This window comes from Myotis daubentonii, chromosome 11 (genome assembly GCF_963259705.1).
Source record: "Myotis daubentonii chromosome 11, mMyoDau2.1, whole genome shotgun sequence".
Classification (NCBI taxonomy): Eukaryota; Metazoa; Chordata; class Mammalia; order Chiroptera; family Vespertilionidae; genus Myotis; species Myotis daubentonii.
Genome location: NC_081850.1, coordinates 78,515,472 through 78,531,538, shown reverse-complemented (window position 1 = coordinate 78,531,538; position 16,067 = coordinate 78,515,472). Strand labels below are relative to the sequence as shown.

The 16,067-nt window shown below is 42.6% G+C and overlaps 1 protein-coding gene across 3 annotated transcripts in view; it reads right to left on the bottom strand.

The window, feature by feature from the left end:
* ABL1 (ABL proto-oncogene 1, non-receptor tyrosine kinase) overlaps window positions 1-16,067 on the bottom strand; it is a 95,275-nt gene that overhangs the window by 27,618 nt on the left and 51,590 nt on the right. For all 3 annotated transcript variants that reach the window (XM_059658337.1, XM_059658339.1, XM_059658338.1), the window contains exons 2-3: window positions 1,327-1,500; window positions 283-578 (exon numbers count right to left, since the gene is read on the bottom strand). In XM_059658337.1, the coding sequence (XP_059514320.1) occupies window positions 283-578; window positions 1,327-1,500 (470 nt within the window). The remainder of the gene's footprint in view (window positions 1-282; window positions 579-1,326; window positions 1,501-16,067) is intronic.

Below are 16,067 nucleotides of genomic sequence, written 5' to 3'. Positions count from 1 at the left end.
AGATATTCCACTTATCTTATGAAACTGCTAACAACAAAAGTCCAGCAAGAAAATTAGAGAACCACACCAGTCCTTATAATATCATGTGATTGGTCCTCAATAGAAGGTCTTTCATAAGGCTAATAAATGGATACCTACTGTTTACTTGAAAGCTTCTTCAAACACCTTCTTGGTTGAGTTTTGTTGCAATAACTATCAACCCAGCCATCAGGACCTCTGGGTTCTCCTGGCCAAAGAATAACCCCCTCACCTGCCCATCAGCCCCCCTGGCCGGGCCCCTACCTTGCCATCAGAAGCAGTGTTGATCCTGTAGTGGTACACCCTGCCTTCGTATCTCAGCGAGATGGACCTCTGCCCCGGGCTGCTCTCGCTCTCCCGCACCAGGAAGCTGCCGTTGATCCCACTGCTCAGCAGGTACTCAGCAGCGTTGCGGGACACGGGCCCATGATACCAAGAATGTTTCTCCAGGCTGTTGACGGGCGTGATGTAGTTGCTTGGGACCCACCCTTGGCCATTTTTGGTTTGGGCTTCGCACCATTCCCCGTTGTGATTGTAGCCTAAAACCCGGAGCTTTTCACCTTAGAAGAAAAGAAGCAAATCAGACACATCAGCGTCATAAGCTAATTCGCTCATTCTCACTCAGTCTTGTATGATTACTAAAAATCTCCAAATTCCTAAATACCTACTTCATTTCAACAAGTCCGCATAAATGTATGCATTTTAAGTGTATAAGAGTACATTCTACATGAAGCTTCCTGTTTGTACTGAAAGCCGAGGTAAACGTATAGCCTCAGTTTTTAGAGATCTATTATGTTTTGTTTACTCAAGTGCCTTAATACAAGAAGCTTTTTAGGAAAAAAATACCTTTTCTTTAAAAAAAAAAAAGTGTTTTGCCCAGTTGGTGTGACTCAGCAGTTGAGCATCAACCAGGAACCAAGAGGTCACTGGTTCAATTCCAGGTCAGGGCACATAAAAGGTTTTCAGGCTCAATCACCAGTAGGGGATGTGCAGGAGGCAGCCGATCCAAGATTCTCTCTCATCACTGATGTTTCTTTCTCTCTCTATCCCTCTCCCTTCCTCTCTGAAATCAATAAAAACTTTTTTTAAGTGTTTTTCTGGGTCTGGTATCTTTTTCAGGATAGAAGAAGGAAAGCTCAGTTTTGTGAAGGACAGGAACTCCTCTCATGAGAAGTGACTATTTTGGATATCTCTGCATTCCAAACATTAAATCTGCTCTTTTAATCAGCAAAGGGGTGAACAATCAAGCCACAACTTCACCCAATTTCTGGCTCTTGCAACTACCACCTCTGCCCACAGCCCTTTTACCTTTAGTGATACTTAGAGTGTTATCCCCACTGGCCACAAAATCATACAGTGCAACAAAAAGGTTGGGGTCATTTTCACTGGGACCAGCGAGGAGGTTTTCCTTAGAGTTCCAACGAGCTGCTTCGCTCAGACCTTGGGGCTCGAAGTCAGATGCTACTGGCCTTTGGAGGGCTTCTGAAAGAGAAATAGGGAATAGAAGAAATTATAAAAAATAATTAGGGAAAATCATTTTATTCTCATGAGCAAAAAATTCTGTTATTTCCAAAATGATACATTCCTAATTTATTTTGTTTAACGCCTGTGCACTTTACATATGAAAAGAAAGGTGGTGTAAAGAATGGACTCTTCTTTTCCCAAATCTTGCGAAAAACACTACGTATTTGCACTCCAAGGTGGTGTTCCCATTTAAATGCACCAATTCAAAGTGAACTGGAAATAATCCATCCTCGTAAGTCTGCCTCTGCTTATGTTATAATATAGAGGGGAAGTTTCTTGCCTTAAAACATTCTTAAATTTAAAAACATATGCACATCATCTAAAAACCAAATATTACAGAAGGGCTTATAATGAAAAACAAGTATTTTCCATCCACTCTCCTTCACACCTGGAGGCAACAGCTCTTTTTTTGGCCATCATTTCCATCTCTCTACACATAAGCTGTATAACCCTGCGCCCCTCCCCCATCTCTCCTGTGCTAGCCACTACTGGTTACCTTTGTATTTTCAGTAACAGACTTGCACATTTCTTTTTCTGCCAGCTGGAGACCTATCCCTCAACTATCTGCTTCATAACCTATGTTAACATCCTCGCCTTCCTTCCAGCTTTCCTCACTCTGTGCTCACTCTCCAAAAGGGCCTTCTTTCCTCTTTCTTTTACCTTGTGAAAGTTGGCTGTCTTCTATTCTGTAATAATAAAATCTTCCTTGTTTTGTCTATAGGTAGATTCTAAAGGTTGGAAACCAATAAACATCTTTTAATAATTTACTGTTAGTCACTACAGGGTCAAATAATTCATTGTTTTCTCCTGAAGTTTTTTTCTGCCTTTCTTTTTCTTGAACTACACTCAGCCGCCCTAGAATTTCTCTGTGACGAGGACAAACATGCACAAGGGTCCTTTGAAGCCAGCAAACCTACTCCAAGTGGACCTTAACAGTTGTAAGGATATTATGGAATGAAATATGAGCACTCATTTCAGGAAACTACAATAAGAAATCAAACTAAAAAAAAGGGGGGGGGGATTCTAATTTGAAAGAATGAAAGGATCTACCACATACTTAAGCCAAACCCAAATGGTAACAAAACAAACCTGTTTTAACTTTCTCTCTTTATGGAATTAGAGGACACCCAATATCTTTTCTTGGGCAATAACACCCATCTCGAGAATAGGCCTGCCCTAGATGGTTTGGCTCGATGGATAGAGCATCAGCCTGCAGACTTGAATTCAGGGTCCTGGGTTCAATTCCGCTCAAGGTCACATACCTCCGTTGCAGGCTCAATCCTGGCCCCAGTTAGGGAATGTGCAGGAGGCAACCAATCGATGTGTCTCTCTCATATTGATGTTTCTTTCTCTGCCTCTCCCCCTCCCTTCCACACTTTGTAAAAATCAATAGAAAAATATCCCAAAGTGAGGATTAAGAACAACAAAAAAAAGGAATAGGCCTGATTCTTCAGCGTTCACTTAAAAACAAAATAAAAAACCCACTGGAGGCAACCAGGACTAAGGGACTAAGCTAAACTTCCAAAAACATGACTGGAGAACTTTCAAAAATGGGCATTCTTTAATAACTCTCTGGAATAACCCAACAGAACATAGATAATGAAGATCTTTCAATTCTAGCTTTTGTATACTGACTGAAGTAAACCTTCAGGAATCGTTTTTCTAAAAGAATGCATCCCAAATTATGTCATTACTATGATTGGTAATTTTATCTTATGAATCACAGGGACACAGATAATTTAAAGGAGGGTCTAATAACACTGCCATCCCCTAAAATGTGGAAAAGGCGTAGTGATCTGTTAGGCCCTGCTGAGTATTTAAACTGGCTCTAAAGCAGCGGTTCTCAACCTGTGGGTCGCGACCCCTTTGGTGGTTGAATGACCCTTTCACAAGGGTCGCCTAAGACCATCCTGCATATCAGATATTTACATTACGATTCATAACAGTAGCAACATTACAGTTATGAAGCAGCAACAAAACTAATTTTATGGTTGGGTCACAACATGAGGAACTGTATTTAAAGGGCGAGCAGGTTGAGAACCAGTGCTCCAAAGTGTGTTTAGTGCCGTCGTGATGAGGGATTGATCAATTAACAATAACAAAAAAAAAGCTCATTAAAGCAGGGAATTATTATTTTTTATTAAAATACTAGAGGCCTGATGCACGAAGATTTGTGCAAGAATGGGCCTTCCTTCCCCTGGCTGCTGGTACCGCCTTCACTCCGGCCAGGAGCCACCTTTGGGCCTTCGTTAGGGCCCGGAGCAGCCTTTCCGCCTTTCCACCTTCCCACACTGCCTAGAAACCCAGAGCAGCTGGGGCAGTGCAGATGCCTGCCCTGGCCGCTCGGCGTCTGTGTATGCAAATTAACCTGCCATCTTTGTTGGGTTAATTTGCATGTTCACTCCTGATTGGCTGGTGGGCACTGTGAAGGTACAGTCAGTTTGCATCTTTCTCTTTTATTGGTGTAGATGTGACCTCCTCCCCCTACTGGAATATGCATTGGTTTGCTTGTCTTGGCTATAGGGCCAAGGACTAACCTTTCGGTGTGGCTATGCACTCAGAGCTGGCTGTTGTCTTCTTCTGTAAGTCCTACCTGTAATGCACTCTCATCTCCAGATCACTTTCCTGCAGGTGGAGGGAGAACTCAGAGCCATTTGCTATGGAATCCAGTACATCCCCTCCAATTATCCACAGGTGCCTTACTCACCTCACCTCTAGCCCAGTAGCAATTTTTAAAAAGTGACCTGCCTTTACTGAGTCTGTCTAAAGCATTCATTTTCATAGAAAGAATTATCTTTTCACATTTGTATTTCATTGGTTTCATATTAACCAAGTAATTAAAACAACAAGTATATCTAAAAAAAAAAAACCCCAACAAAACAGATTCAGAAAGAAACACAACTGGCTTTGCTGTGGCTGCAACTCCAGGGGGCAGGGGCAGTGCTCACAGCAGACATGGGGTATGGCAGCCCTGTATCTGTGCCATGGCAAGGGTAGTTGAGCCCGAGTCAGTTAAGTGGGAGCAAGTCAAAAGAGCGTCTACGATCGTTACATTAAATGAAACTACTAGACAAAGGATGATTCTTCACATAAAAGAACTTTTGCATATCAAAAAACAAGACAAATCCCTCCACTATGGAAAAATAGACCAAAACCGTGAATAAGCAACCAATGGACTCAGACAGTAGGGGGTGAGGGCATGTGCTGGGGGGTGGGAGTGGCTGGGGAGAGGTCAATGGGGGAAAAAGAGACTTATGTAATACAGTGGGGCCTTGATTTACGAGTGTCCCGACTAACGAGTTTTTCAAGATATGAGCCGTCTCTTGGCCAACTTTTTGCTTTGAGTTGCGAGCTAAAATTCGGGTTACGAGCCAGCTTCAGATACCCCACTGCTAGTTGGCGCAGCGAACGTCACAGTGAACGCCACAACATCAGCCCAGCATCACGTGTCATTGTAATTGTGAAAATTGATTTGACATACGAGTAATTTGAGTTAAGAGCTCTGTCACGGAACAAATTAAACTTGTAAGTCAAGGCCCCACTGTACTTGAAACAATAAAGAATTTAAATGTTTAAAAAACCAAACATGAATAAGCAATTCACAGAAAACTTAAATTACCATTAAAATGGAAAGCAGGTTAACCCTCTAGTAATCAAAGAGATACAAATTCCCCATTAAATTGGCAGGTACATTTTCTTGAGGCTAATAGTGTGAGACTTCAATGAAATGGGCACTCTCATACTATGCTTGTACTTGGTGTAGGAACTGCTGTAACATTTTAGAAGGCCAACTGGAAATACGAACCCAGTCTTTTAAAAATTCCATAACCTTTGCCCTACCTCTAGGAATTTATACTACAAGAGCCACACAATGATCTGTATAGAGTGATTTTTAAATAGCGAAACATAAAGGTACAAAATATTTATCAACACAAGATAAGCTAGTTTGTGGTCCCATCCATAAAACAAAATCCTATATAATAAAAGACTAATATGTCAAGTGTCTGCTTGTCAATTCAACCAATCAAAACATAGTATGCTAATGATATGCTAAGACTGCTCAACTGCTCACTATGACGTGCACTGACCACCAGGGGGCAGACAGTCAACTGGTCGATCAGTCACTATGACGTGCATTGACCACCAGGGGGCACATGCTCCAACTGGTACAGGGGTGAGCAAACTTTTTGACTCGAGGGCCACAATGGGTTCTTAAACTGGACTGGAGGGCCGGAACAAAAGCATGGATGGAGTGTTTGTGTGAACTAATATAAATTCAAAGTAAACATCATTACATAAAAGGGTACGTACGGTCTTTTTTTTCAATAGTTTTATTCATTTCAAACGGGCAGGATCCGGCCCGCGGGCCGTAGTTTGCCCACGGCTGAACTGGTAGGTTAGCTTGCTGGGGACTGAGCGAGATGGAGCCCTCCTGCGGCCGTGCCCCCCTGCCCGCCCAGCCCCCACCCATGCACAAAATCATGCACTGGGCCTCTAGTATACTCATAAAGCTGTTCAAAATACTTTTGGAGAAAACAGAGAAAAGTCCAGAAGGAACTACACCAAAATGTGAACAGTATGTTAACTCAGGGTGGTATGTTAACAGTACTATTAAAAGTAGTTTAAAAGTGGTTAATTCAGGGTAGGTGAGATTACAAACATTTAGAATTTTCTTTAATTTTTTTCCTGTATTTTGACATATTTCTCAGAATGAATGTGGATTGTTTTTATCATCGAAAAACAATTACAAAAATAGGAAAAAATTTATAAACAGAAGCCAGCCGATGCTTATATAACTGATAATCTAACATTAAAAAGTACACGGGGGAGGAGGGCATCTTCTCAAGTTGTCCTTAAAAAGCATTTGCTCCTTTCCCTCGGTGTCCCACCCCGTGGCCGGGAGCATACAAGCTTAACCTTGGCAGACCAGGCCCACAGGAAATTAAACCAAAGCCATGAACACAGTAATGCTTTTCTTTTCAAACACCATTTGACCTCTTCTATCAAGCATTCTGCAGCATCTGGATTTGATCAAAGAAAGTTACATAATCAGGGGAAGTGGCCTGGAAAACACCTGGAATAGGCAGACGGCAGATACCCAGGGGTGACCATCGGTTTAAAGTACGAGTTAAAGAGGGACTGTCCCGAACATGGAGACAGATGCTGGGAATTCCATGTGAAGGGATGAGGCCTTTGTCAGGAAGGAAAGGGCCTCCCACTGTTTTTTTTTTTTTTTATTCAACAGGATGTGAGGAAATCCAAGGCAGTCTCTCCATTTTCCTCTCCAGTTCTTGCTCCATTCCACAAATTAATGGCCAAAGCCCAAAGGGAAGTATTGCTCATGCATGCCTCTGGATCGAGACACTGAAGCGTAGCCACAGTCCAACCCCAAAACCTTCCAGTCAATTCCCAATCCAGGCTGATGTCAAAATTGACTCACAATGTACAAATGCCAAATTCCTTGCTTCATTTCATAGTGAACTATGCTCGTCAACCTTAAAAATGATTACAGCTTACAAGGCCAAAGTTGCAGAATGTACTTAAAGCTTCCTTGCTTAATACATGAACTTTCTGACAGTCTCACTGTCAGGAAGTTAAACCCCTAAAGAAGCCTGTCACCTTCATTAAAAAAAAGATGCCCAAAACCACCCCTCCTCCATCCTTCCAATGGATCTTTTGGCTATTGTTAAATCTCAGGAAATAAAAGTTTAGCATCTGCTATTATTCTTGATTTTGGGGGTGTGTGTGTGTGTGTGAACATTTTCTGCAGCATCCTTTCTGGGTCATATTTATTTTAAATATATTTATATTTGTATCATCAAAAGTGCCTCACATCCCATTTAGAAGTCTACTGTTATTTCACCATAGTGTTAATGAAAAGGTTTCCATCACCAACAAAACTCAGGAAAAGTAATTAATAGGCCATTTTAAGCACAAGAATTATGACATCTACAAACCTCTAGAAAGCTAGGGTTCCAATTATGAGAATATCAAACGTTTGGAAATGCCACAAAATTCACTGGACCTGTGCATGATTAACTTAGTATTCTAAGAAAATGGGTTGGGTCTTTACAGTACAATTTAGATAGTTTGATACAAAAGAATCCTTTCTTAAAGTTGTGAGTCACTGATCAAAAATGTTTACAAAAGATTCCCTGATATGGCATATCTGGTCTAGACTTCCAGGGGCTGTGCTGCTGAACCCGCCGCTGGCAAACAGAAGAGAAGGAAACGCTCATGAACTCCAGCGCCTGGCAGGGGAGACTTCACCTCCAGGAAAAACCTTCCTGGGAAGCTTTCCGCCTTCCTGTTGGCACTGTGCCCAAGGCCACGGTTCCCCCTGCAATTCCCTAAGCCAGTGGTTTCCAACCTTCCAAATGCCGCGACCCTTTAATACAGTTCCTCATGTTGTGGTGACCCCCGATTTCATTGTTACAAACTGAACATAAAGCACAGTGATTAATCACAAAAACAATATGTAATTATATATGTGTTTTCCGATGGTCTTAGGCGACCCCTGTGAAAGGGTCGTTCGACCCCCAGGTTGAGAACCGCTGCCCTCAGCAGTGTTTACTGAACACAGAGGGCACTTCACCATTTCAGAGCTGGGGAGGGGCGCGAGGGCAGGTGTGCCAGATGTGATAAGCGTTCCCTTTACTTTTAGTCACATGCAATTATTTACCCATGTGGCTTTATTCCTAGTTCCTTTGTGGGCGCTTCACTATTATCCTCCAGTTCAAGGAATCTCTGTAATTTAAAAATCTATAAAACAGACCCTTCAAAAAAGAGGGAAGGCTTCGTGTTTTATTTCCTACTCTGTTCCAACTGATGAGATCATGCTCAGACTATTCTCAAGTCAGTTTGTAACCGTCTCATACAACTTTTTATGAGTTTAGAGGAAAAGTATTGTTTCCCACAATTTGAACTTGATGAAAGTAATTTTATCTACAGTCTACATGGCCCTTTATTTTGTCATTTACACCCTCAGCCAGAGCAGTTAAAATTATTTTAAAAACAAGTTTATTAGCTAAATACAGCGCTTTGGCATTAACTTCACAATCTGAAAAGAATGTCCCAGCTCCCCCAAATACCGTGTCAGCAGCTGGAGAGCAGGGGTATGGCACAGTGATCATGATGCAAGGAATCATGCGTGGCCCTGCTCCAGGGGGAGAAGCACGGTTAATAGATATGCACAGGCCTCAAAGCGAAAGTCCAACAAGAGGACAGTGCTGCCCTGTGCATGGATGTATAAGAACACAGACACTGAGGGCCAGGAGCTGCGAGGGGCTGAGGAGGAGGTGGCCCGGAACAAGACCGGGCCCAGCGAGGGACAGGAGTCACGGGGACCCAAGGCCAGCCCGACCCACCGAGGCCACTAAGGGTCTTTACCTGTGCCGTGCGGTGGACCCTGCGGTGAGGCCCAAGGACTCCTCCTCAGAATAAAGTTTGCAAATGCATAAAATAAGTATGAAGAATTGCAAAGGAAAACAACTATATTGAAACAGTCCTCAAACCTTTTTTAAAATGTGTGATAGTGCTTTTTATGAATGCATTTGGTATATGCTTCTTTATTAACATATTAATGCTTTTCATTAACACATTAAATAACAAGATCCAGTGGTAACTACTTTCATTTCAAAGTAGTGGTGTCAGTAATAATCAAAACTGTTACATGATGGGAAAATATCTGATTTCTACTGGTGACAAAATCACAAGTACTGCTAATATTACTGTAGTTTATCTTGTAAGTTCTTAAAAAATACAATACTAATTTTCAATTAGAGGTTAGTAAAATAATGTTTTAATGTTTTCCCATCCAAGAACAAGATCCCCTGAATTCTATCCCAGAACCTAGGGGCCTCCCCGGCTGCCAGCTCCAGCACTTCAGATTTGGTTCCGTGTAACCCCTGTGATCTGACAGGGAGAGGGGTCAAGAAAGAAGGCTGCTACAAATTAGTGAGAAGTCCAAATGAGACTATTTTCTTTTCTAAATAATGCAGTTTTATCACATTATAGGCAAAAAGTTAGTTTCCTAGAGAAATCTCCTTTAAAAAGCAAGAAGTTAAAAAAAAAATAATAAAGTCATTTAACTTAGCCTAAGGCTTAAATATTTCCCCTGGAATCTTTTTACATTGTAATGTCCCTAGCCAGTCAATTTTAGAAATTAAAATTCTCTGTCCTAACCTATTCACAGTCTACATGTTAACTTTTCTGAAGATAAACAGTCCCTATAATCCCCTCCCTCTCCACCAAAATTGGGGAAAAAAAGGAATTTTGTATCACCTTTTAAGAATCTGTTGCAAAGAAGTCTACAATTACTGGAAATGGGGTACAAAGATCTATGTAAAATGAGGACCGCCATCTTCAAAACACTGAACACCTGTCATCTGTGCCCGCTTCTCTCCCGCTCATCCCATCTAGTTCACACCCACATCCTGGCCACTTTTCCTCCTAATCTCTTTGGTCAGTCCTGTCCTCTCCCTACCCCACCATACCCGCGGTCTGGTTCCCCTCTGACCCTGCCCATACCAGAAGGGTCCTTCTAAACGGCAAATCTGACCAAATCACTCTCCTGTCAAAATCCCATCCAGATGTCGGGGTGGCGGCCCTGCCTGTCAATCATCAGTCACCATTCACTACAAGTGCACCTATGGCCATCTAAGCACAGGTGCCTGGCCAGGCAGCGGGCAGCTTGCAGATAAAGTGGGAGGCACTGCTCCTAGCATGTAACAGGTCCTCACAGCGTGTTGTGGTTGTTCTTGGTGCCACCACTGCAGAAGCCCGAGCTCCTAAAGCAGGCACACAGGCCCTTCGGGGTCTGGTCAGGGACCATCTTCTCCAATGACCCCTACTTTCCACTCCAGCCCCCCAAATGCCTTGCAGTTTCCCCCAAGCAAACCCTGTTTCTGCCTCGTCTGTGTGCACCTTGACAAGGGCTATATGCTTTCCCTGGAATTCATCCTCCCGACCTCACTGCCTCTATACACCTCTGATTTGTCCTTCCTCCCCCTCCCGCCTCACACTCAGGTTTACTTACCCCCCACCTCACGTGGATATCTGGTGTCTGTTCCTATTACCGCCCTAAGGACTCCGTGTCCCTTGCAGTATCATCAGCCCGGGCTCAGGGTGGGCAGGCCTTGTTCAAACCTCAGCCCACCACATCTGGGAGATGCTCACTTCTGAGCCTCGGCGACTCAAATGCACAACAGGACAACGTATGGACCTAGTCCAGCCGTGGGCAAACTACGGCCCACGGGCCGGATCCAGCCCGTTTGAAATGAATAAAACTATTGAAAAAAAAGACCGTACCCTTTTATGTAATGATGTTTACTTTGAATTTATATTAGTTCACACAAACACTCCATCCATGCTTTTGTTCCGGCCCTCCGGTCCAGTTGAAGAACCCATTGTGGCCCTCGAGTCAAAAAGTTTGCCCACCCCTGACCTAGTCCCTGGTCGGGCTGTCGGGAGGGCTCAATGCACACTCATGCAGACAATTTTTGTGTGGATGTCAGGTGTGGTACCTGGCACGAGGGCACTACAGGGCAATTACTCCTTCTCTTGTTACTGTCACCACAAACATCAGCTCCTTTTGGGCAGAGACCAAGCATTTTCAGAGGCCTCAGCACTGCCCCGCGTTTATTTAAATTACCTCCGACTCAGAACACCTGCATCTGTTGGCCTTTAGCAACAAGGTAAAACATTGCATTACGACTTAAGAGTGCACCTTAACTCCCCGTTAACCTCTACCAGCAGGACAGAAATAATAGCTAGTAAAGATGAGAAGCAAATGAACCCTGGCCAGGAAAGCCTTCGTGAAGATCTAGGAAATGCAGTATTTGTTAATGGAATGTGAAGCGTGGCCAGGCTCCTAAATTACACCTTGGTGTGACACGAGTCCACTTCTCGATGCTTCCTAACAGGCGGACAGCATGGTGAGAGGCACTCTCCACGCATGCTGTGTTTGTGGGGAGAAAAGCTGCACAGGCTGGAAAACAGCTGTCTCCGGCCACAGGCCGCCTGCGACCGACGAAAGACTCTGCTCTGCCTGCCAGACCCGAGCTGGTTTGAAAGCACTCACTTCTCATCTCCTGCTCTCCTTTAAGCATCATCCAGGACCCCTGCGTCAGTTCAGACCCCAGTCGCTGAAGCAGAGGGTTACCCAATGGCAGGCAACTTTCCCAGCATGTCCCATTAGCCATTATTATTTCTATTGCTAACCGGAGTAGCTGAACGTGAACGGAAAACGATTATTTTGGCTCCTAAAAGCAATGCCTAATTCTATTCATGGCCTGCCTTTAGATTCAATTTTCAGGTACTCGATGAACAATGCTATTAGCCAAATTTGAGGACTGGTAAGAATTAGGTCTCTAAAAAGAAATTAAGAGTAATGAGGTTAAAGTTTATGCAATGAAATGCAATACAATGGGTGATAGTTATTGATCCCTTAGTGAGGACCAGCACCGGGCCATGCACTTTATGTGCACTAAACCTGAGCTACCTTCTTCCGCAAACTCCACTATTACTGCACTTGAGGGCAGGAAACAGAAGCAGAGAGAGGTCACTCCCCTCACCCTCCCTCCAGGGATCCTACTCAGCTGCCAGCCCTGCCGCTCGCTCACGATCTTGCTTTTTCTTCCTCTCAGGCCACCCCCCCTCTGTCCCAGTCCCCTCTCTCTGTCTTCCTTCCCTCTGGTCTTCGTTTCCCTTTCCTGTCCCAGCCTACTGTCTGTCTCCCAGTCTGTCTGTATCGCCCCCTCTGTCTCTACCTCCCTTTCCTGCTCCTCCCCCCGCTTCCCTCTCTAATTCCCACCTGTTTCTCCTCGGCCTCATCTGTCTGTCTTCCCTATCACCAGCACCCAACACGGAGAGGATAACAAATCACCTACAGTGTGGGTTAGGAAAGGACTTGACAAGCAATTGTGGAGAACTCTTATTATCTGAGGACAAAGTTAGACTCTCAAAAGTCAGAAACTAGCAAAGCTATTCAAAGGCTTTGGAACTGTAACTTCACTAGGAAAGAAAACAAGATGGACCAAAAGTTGGTAATATTACAGCTGGGTGATGAGTACCAGGGAGTTCATTATGTTGTCTGCTTTTGTCATAGGTTTAAAACTTTCCACTGTAAAAAAAAGTGAAAAAGACTAACTTAAGCATTTGTTTTAGAAATTGTTCTTCTGTGTTCTATTACAATCCACCATTACAGAAGAAAGTTATATTCTTCCGATGTCCCATTTGATCTTTAGTTCTTGTTACATATATTTTCCCAGTTTTAAGGTATAATGATACTGTATAAGTTAAAGGTTAATAATCTGATATATGTATATATTGTGAAAGGATTATCATAAGTTAACATCCATTACCACACATAGCTATAACTTTTTTCTTGGAAGGAGAAACTTTATAAAGATCTATTCTTTGCAACTTTCAAATATACAATACAGTATTTGTTAACCATAATCATCACATTGTACAATATTGTTATATATTTTTAAAGCCTAACCATTGACAATTTTTCCTGTTTCTGTTTCGGATCAGTGTTTAATTACACTGGCAAAATTACTTTTGCAACAAGGTAGTAAGCAGTATGAGATTTTTAGCTTTCACATGTTTGGAGCTATGAACATACTCCCCCTGAGAGAAGAAATAAGATGCCAACCATGAACCAATAGGATTTTTTCTTCCACAATTAACATTTTCACCATGGGAATAAGATAGAATCAGAGGAAGGGAAGATACTTTTCCTTAAAACCAAGGACAGGAAATATTAATTATATGCATCAAAACAAACTTGGAAAAATTTGTTTTGTTAACAAGAAAAACTATCGGAAAAAAGAGAAACTATGGATGAGTTCAACTCAATTCTATCATACTTCAGCCACTAGAAAAACTGGCAACACCAACCTTTCAGACTGCTAAGTATTTATTTAAAATAACAACATCTAACATATGCCAACATCTTGCTCCGTGCCCCGCTCTGTGCTAAACAATTTAAATGAAATCTCTCATGTGAATCTACCAACTCAACAAGACAGGGACTATTCACAGCCTGTTTTAGAAATGAGAACACCCAGGCTCAGAAAGCAATGTGCCCAAGATCCCTGGGCAACATGGGTGGCATCTGGGTCCACGCTGGCCGGCTCCAGAGCTGTGGGCCTCACATAGGAATGGGACCTTAGCATATACATCCAGGCCATAGAACTCTGGACTTAAGGACATCTCCAAGGAACCTCGTACCGGTATAAATACATATATTAGGCATTTTATTCGTTTCAAAACTTTCACCTGAATCATCTCGTATGTTCTCATACGATCCTCTAAGGTGAGCTGGACAGAGGGTGCCTGTTCTGTCTTAGAGGTAATGGACCAGAAAGCTGAGAGAAGTCGGACAAAAGCCGGATCTCCTGACTCCAAATTCAAAAGTGTTTCTAACCAAAGTGAGTGGGCCCTTCTTCCTTCTCTTCTCTGAAGACCTCGGGCACTGGTACGAGAATTAGTGAGGATGCCAATGAAGTGCTTGGTGCCAAGGCCTGTCCCATCAGAAATGCTCCACGGTTTTAACACAACCCCAAGTGAAATGGACTGACTGGCGATCCAGCTCCAGAAGGAGCCTCAGATTTTCTTTGTTACTAAACAAGAGAAGTAGTTGATGAGCTCAGGAGCGAGTGTTCAGAAAGAGTACAAGCATCTCTGAGGCAGAAGTACTAAAAGTATCTGTGTGGCTGGACCACATAAAGCACAAGCCAGAAAGTGAACTGCTGACAAGAAGCGTAAAAGAGGGCCCTTAAAATAAAATTTGAAAGTTCAACAAGAGTTCACTTCACACACATTCGTTTTTTATTCCACCACACGGAACTTACAGGTCCCTGTACAACATCCATGCACAATGTATACAAATACAAACATATGAACAAGTAAAAATAAACTGGAGGAAAGGTGAATTCAAATGGCTAATGTTCATGTTTTCTTTCACATCTTTAGAGGTGAGGAATAACAGAAAGTTCAGTGAAGTAGACCGAAGATTATAAAGATAAACATGAGCATGGTAAATCAATGCAGCTATAAAGATACTTTCACAAAGTTGATGAACAAAATTAAAATGCTATAAATGCTTACATATGCATAAAATGTTTCTAGAACAGCGGTCGCCAACCGGTGGTCCGTGAGGTCTGAAAGGTTGGCGACCACTGTTCTAGGAGGACACACAAGAAACTCCCGAGTGCCTCTGGGTAGGGAAACTGCACAGGAGACAGAATCACTGTTCATTAAATACCCTTTTAGAATTCGTTATCATGTACAGTTATTTTTTAAAATGTTTTTATTGACTTCAGAGAGGAATCAATATGGCTAAAGGTAAGCATTCTTATCAGTACCAGGTTTCCAGAAGAGAAAGAAAGAATACCCCCTTTTGAGGCATTAGTGTTTCTGAAGATACCATTTTAACATCCACGGAGAGTTCCAAAGAAGATAAACAGTCATAGTCCATAAAGCAGAGTAGCTAAACTGGGCTCTTTGGGGACAGACAGCACGGGTTCAAATCCCAGCACCACCACTTGCTAGCTCTGTTACCTTAGACTAGTTTCCTAATCTTTCGGTGCCTCAGTTTCCTCATCAATAAAATGGAAATAACCACAAGGCCATCATGAGAAGTAAGCAAATGAAATCACAGAATGTTGAAACAGTGGTTGGCACACAGTAAGCATTTAATAATTGCTTTGACAGCTAGGCCCGAATAGCAAAGTAGATGCATGATCAAGTTTTACAGCTGACCCTTCTTTGATAGGATGGAAAACTTGACCATATTTACTTCGCTCCATGACGTGTGATGACTGGGCCCCAGTGGCTGTCAATAAACACTGATTGATTGATTTAGATGTCAGTAAAAACAGAAAGGCTGGATGACTTACCCAGATGTTGGCAATTACTTTTCCCAAGAGACTAATAGCACATCCAGTCCTTATGAAAGGATCACTGACGTTTGTTAAATTCTCTAAACTACAAAATAATAATTTCATTTACTTTCCCCAATAAAACATAACAATGACATCAGGTAAACTCAGTAACAACAAAGAATTCCTATAGTGATAGCTTTCCAGATAAAGCCTTAACCTCAAGCAGTCAGTTGTACCAGAATTCTTTTTTTTTTTAGACTTGAGAGCCAACATTATTTCAAGACATAATAAGTCACTTTAGATTCCCCCTCCCCCGAAAAAAAGAGTAATGAAACCAGCCAGGTACTACTAAATCTCCCCCCCCCCCACGAAAACAAAACAGTGTCACAGCTTTGCTGTGACCTAAACTTTTCCTCCAGCTCTGCAGTTACAAAAGTCCATTCATCTACTCAGCCTTAGGCATCCATCTGCAAAATGGAGATGATAATGCCTGACACTAACTCGTTACAGATGTAAATGAGAATGTGTTCAGAATTTTGAGCAACTTGGAAAACAAGCCACGTATTAACTGAAGCTGATTTTGGCTGTTCAGATAAGAACGTTTAGGGGACGAATAAACCATCTCTCTCCTAA